General features: G+C 45.1%; 1 protein-coding gene across 1 annotated transcript; it reads right to left on the reverse strand.

The window, feature by feature from the left end:
* Positions 1–43: 43 nt before the first annotated feature.
* Positions 44–4,039, reverse strand: LOC121917936 (radial spoke head 10 homolog B-like). The gene is made up of 3 exons (XM_042444051.1): positions 3,882–4,039; positions 2,292–2,493; positions 44–827 (listed from the first exon to the last, which is right to left on the reverse strand). Exons 1-3 carry the CDS (start codon positions 4,000–4,002, stop codon positions 734–736), a joined length of 417 nt encoding a protein of 138 aa, XP_042299985.1. The 5' UTR covers positions 4,003–4,039; the 3' UTR covers positions 44–733.
* Positions 4,040–5,039: the final 1,000 nt, after the last annotated feature.

Consider the following 5,039-nt stretch of genomic DNA (forward strand, 5'->3'; position numbering starts at 1 on the left):
GACTAGAGATCGACCTTTTCCAGGAAAACAGATTTTCAAGAGAATCAGGTTGTATGGAATAACAAATGGCCTTTAAAACACCAGCAGAGAATCTGTCACTCTTCCAGAGTTTTAGGCTTCAGCTCCAAGGAATCTCTGAGAGCATGACCTTAGTAAGTATATAGTCCAAAGGCCCAAAGACTCATCTGCTGTATTGATTGTTATTATATAAATTGGTCCTATTCAAGGTCCATCTGGTGAAATCAACCTTGTTAAAATAATAGACAACTCGTGTATTACTATGTATTAAGGTTTTAAATGAGGGAAGAGAACACAATTAACATGAGATCTTGCCACTTAAAAGGAAACCTCTGTTCCTTCTCCCAATTCAGCTTATAGGTTACTTACCAGTTACAGCCACAAAACAATCCTACCTCTGCATAGTGGAAACACAGTCCATTGGCACAGCCCTAGTAAAGTTACTGATGTGTTTCAAAGTGCTCAGACCTAAGTTTCTAACTAGACGTCATCGTAATAGAAATACTTTTACTAATTGTATACTGTATATACCTCCAAGCCACCTTCAATTTTGAGGCTCTGAGCAACAGAGACAGGACCTGCTTGGTGTCATGGCACTCTGCTGTCCCTTTTTCTTTCCTCCTGTAGTAGTCTTGATGCTTGGTGGCACTTGGGGCAAAACAGGGGCTTCTTCTTTCGGTGGAGTCGGAAGTTGCACAGAGACTTCCTCCATCTCTCAGCACAAACTTTCTTCCAGCTCCAAAGCTGCCTTTTCTGCTGCGGCTTCATCCAGTTTTCTGGCTTCTTTTGCCTCCTGCAGAGCATTCAGCCTGGGATCAAATGGGAGAAATGGATGCAATAGCCTTTTTACTTAAAAACGTTATTTTTATTGTAATTAGAGGCAGTTCTAAATTTAAAAAGTCAAGTCATGGCTTAAGCAACAAACGTGCAAAGTCCACACATCCCAGAACGGCCGGCTGTATCGGTTTATGCAAAGACCAAGCTCTTTCCATCCCTGATGGAGGGCCTCCCAAGGAGCTTCTAACATGATCCTCGCTGCAATTCAGCATCTCACATGCCACAAAAGGAATATGAGAACCAGTCTGAAGACTCAAGTTACACTGATCTACTGGTATGCTGCTTAAAGATAGCTGGAAAGGTACTCGCACCCACCTGAACACCACTAAGTCAGGCTATGGATGCAACTCAGTCCTAAAAATCTTAAGAGGAGGGAATGTGGTGAGAGATGCAGTTTAACAACATCTGCAAGGCCACATGTTCCCCATCCCTGGTTCTGTTTTATGTGTCAATGCTGTCATACTCTGTATAACCAGGTCCTATTTAATACTGGTAAAGAGTTTTTAAAAGTGCAGACATTATGGAGAAAGCCCAATGGAGAAAGTGCCAGAAGGAGAATGACAAAGATGATGGAGGTAATGGAGTGTGTTCAGAGGAGGGTGACCAAAATGGTGAAGGGTCTGGAAACCATGCCTTAGGAGGAGAGACTTAGGGAGCTGGGTATGTTTAGCCTGGAGAAGAGAAGGTTAAGAAGGGAAATGATAGCCCTGTATAAGTATTTGAAGCGGTGTCATATTGAGGATGGAGCAAGACCCAGAACTAGGGATGCAAGATGCAGGAAAAGAGACTCAGGAGGAATCTCCTGACAGTAAGAGCTGTTTGACAGTGGAATACATTCCTTTGGAGTGTAATGGAGTCTCCTTCCTTAGAGGTCTTTAAACAGAGGCTGGATGGCCATCCGTCGGAGGTGCTTTGATGGTGTATTCCTGCATGGCAGGGGTTGGACTGGATGGCCCTTGAGGTCTCTTCCAATTCTATGATTCTATCAATGCCGGCAGAGTAAGTGATGGAACTGAGCAGGAGATTCAGGAGGAAGGAGCTTCAGAACCAAGTTGTGGCCCTGAATGTTAGGGATGGAATGGTGCCAGGAGCCATGCAGCTGCTGTTGGACAGAAAGGGGATGAGGATAGGAATCATTGCATGAGGAGATATTGGGTTATCTCCTTTCACAACCTTTCAAAAAGTACTCTGAGGGCATCACACACACACACAGAGCGTTTCCACCACTATAAGTCATGAAGAGGATCCCAACCTCTGTTAGTTTCTATTGTTCAAAAGACCCACAAAGACCCAGATTGCCTGGATATATCTCTACCGGAAACAAACAATGCCCTCTGTGGAAAAAAGCCTATTGTGTGACCCTCCTCTTTGGCTGCTGCCAGACTTGGCATAACTAAAATCCAGCCTCCACTAAGCAAAACAGGCCAAAGACTCACTTTGCTGCTTCCTCCTCCTCCTCTTGGATCTTCCTCAGAGCGCACAGTTCTGCGTCCCAGATCCTGTTGTCTAAAATGGTTCCCTTCACAACTTGCAAGTGCTTGTAGCCAGCAAAGAATTTGTTGACGAAGGAAATGTATATCTGACTCATCCACAAAGTGTGCTTCTCCTTCTGTTCGTTTTTGGCAATCTGGAGCTTATCTAGACAAAACACATAGTTACTGGAGTTTTGTTTCGAAGGAAAGCACCACAGTTCAGAGGCAAACCGCACTGCTTGGCATGTCAAAGGTCCCACAGCCATTCTCTGGCACCTCCAGTTCTAACAGGAGGATTTCTACCAGAGATACATTGAGCTGCTGCCAGTCAGAAGAAAGGAAAACTGCACTAGACTCTTGCTCTATTAATCTACAGCCACAGGCTCACAATCCTCTGCACATTTCAAATGATTTGGCATTGAGGTCACTGGAATTGTGCGCTGGGTCCAGAACTTAGAAGAGCTGCTTTTGGGGGCTACAACTCCCAAAAGTCCAATCATGTGTCCGTGTTTCCAGTTCTGGAAATGGTCATGTTTTGATTTCATGTTCTTTTACTGCCCTCAAATGGTGTCTCTTGGAAATCACAGCATTGGGATCCTCCTTATTCATTCTCTTCACTTTCTAGCTGTGGAGAGCAACCTTTTGTACAGAGGGTCTCCTCTAATTGTGGAGGCTTTTCAACATGGATCTTTTGGAGTTTTCCAAATTGCTTTTCCAATCCAGAAAGTTGTCCTTAACAAAGTTATACACAAGAAGGGTGCTAAAGCAGCGTTAGGGAAATTAAATTGTCCCTTGTCTGTGTACTCAGGTTCTGAATACAAATGCTACCTCTAAAGAATGCTGGTTGTGATTCTATATTGTGGTCTATGTTGTGTAACTTCACATACATTTAGCAACATAGCAGAGACACTACAAACCCTCCTAGTCAAATGATATGCATCTGCACTCCTTAGCTGGTGTCCTGACGGAGGCTGGGCTCTATCGATATGCAATTGCCATTGCTCTGCCTCCCCTACATAACAACCTCCCTGAATGCAGATGTGACTAAACTACTCAGACACAAGTCCATTGATGTAGGCTCAACTCTCATAGTGAATTTCAGCCGTCATTGTTATGTGCATTGTTGACTCGCACTTATGGCAAACCTATTCTATGGTTTTCTTGGCAACATTCCTTAAGGGGCTTGTCACTGCCTTCCTCTTAGACTAAGAGGGTGCTTTGATGGTATATTCCTGCAGGGCAGGAGGTTGGATTTGAGGTCTCTTCCAATACTATGATTCTATGACTTGCCAAAGGTCACCCAATGGGATTCAATGGCTGTCCAATGCTCAAACCACTACCACATTTTTGTCTGGTTTGGGGAGCTTTGGGGTAGTTTTCAAGTGAAAAAGTGGCTAAAAGTGGGCATAAGAGGCTTCTGGGGAGCTGTACTTTGGGGTCCCAAGGAGCATAAATATAGTCCAGACTTTAACCACCTGTGCTTTATAGTCATGGTAAAAAGACCATCCATTTTCATTTAGCCTATTGTCTTCAAACACTAAATAATTCTCTCACCTGCTAATTCCTTCATTGGAGTGCAGAGAAGCATATCCTGCTCCATGTCTGAGGAAGCCAGAGTGTGGGTTTCTTCTTCCGCTTTGTCTTCCGCAGCAGCAGTGAAGGTGACATTCAGCATTGCGGGGGCTGAAAGGGGGAGAGAAAGCCAAAGGGTCACTTCCATCTTACTTATGGCTGAATGTGCGACTGACAATATGTGGTGGCGAGACATTGTAGCACTTTTGAGACTAACCAAAAGGAAGAAGTTGGCAGCATGAACTTTCGTAGGCTCAAATAAAATCATCATTATTATAATTAATTTCTTAATTAATTTATTTAAAACCCGCCATCAAAGGAAGAAACAAGAAAGGGGAATTTTGGCTGAGGATAGGGTTGCCATAAGAGGAGCTCCAAACCAGGACAAGTGCAGGACAAATGTAGGGCAACATTTTCAAATGTAGGACACTTTTTTAAAAAATGGAGGATGTGCAAAAAATTGAGGGTTTTTTAAAAAAATGTTAATATAAATGCATGTTTTTAGGCATGATCAAAATGGAGGACATTTTCCCATGATTCCTAGGCAGATGGCAGGAATGGACTTGCCCTCAGCTTCAACTGTAAAAACAAGCAATGATAAAAATTAATAAAATAAAAAAAAACAATCAAAAAATAAGTATTTTATATTTTTAAACATTAATTTTAAAAAACTTTCAAGGCAGACCTGAAATGGCCACTGACTCACATTTACACCTCTTCCTCCTCCTCCTCCTCCTCCTCTTCGTCCTCCCCCTGCTCCTCAGCGCCTCAGCGCAAGGGCTCCTTGGGAAGCCCCGCGCGAGTGCGCACATGTGGAAGGTGCGCACACACGCGCGCTGCCACCACCCCATGCTGCAGCCAGGGCGGCACGCGCAAGGGAAGAGAAGCCCGTCCCCTTGGGCCAGCTGGCCAATGGATGGCTGGCCCAAGGGGACGAGCTCCTCTGTCCTAGCCCCGTGCGCACGCAGGAAAGCCCTGCAGCGGGTGGGGCGGCGGCGGCGGCACGCACAAGGGAAGAGGAGCTTGTCCCCTTTGGCCAGCTGGCCAATGGCCGGCTGGCCCAAGGGGACGAGTTCCTTTGTCCTAACCCTGCGCACGCACAGGAAAGCCCCGCTGTGGGTGGTGCATTGGCGGCTGTGG

This window comes from Sceloporus undulatus, unplaced genomic scaffold (assembly GCF_019175285.1).
Source record: "Sceloporus undulatus isolate JIND9_A2432 ecotype Alabama unplaced genomic scaffold, SceUnd_v1.1 scaffold_1871, whole genome shotgun sequence".
Lineage (NCBI taxonomy): Eukaryota > Metazoa > Chordata > Lepidosauria > Squamata > Phrynosomatidae > Sceloporus > Sceloporus undulatus.

Coding starts and splice junctions, on each gene's coding strand:
- LOC121917936 (XM_042444051.1), bottom strand. CDS start 4,002: ATGCTGAATGTCACCTTCACTGCTGCTGCGGAAGACAAAGCGGAAGAA. Junction 2,494..3,881: donor TCCAATGAAGGAATTAGCAG/GTGAGAGAATTA, acceptor TGTTTTGTCTAG/ATAAGCTCCAGATTGCCAAA. Junction 828..2,291: donor GAGGAGGAGGAAGCAGCAAA/GTGAGTCTTTGG, acceptor ATTTGATCCCAG/GCTGAATGCTCTGCAGGAGG.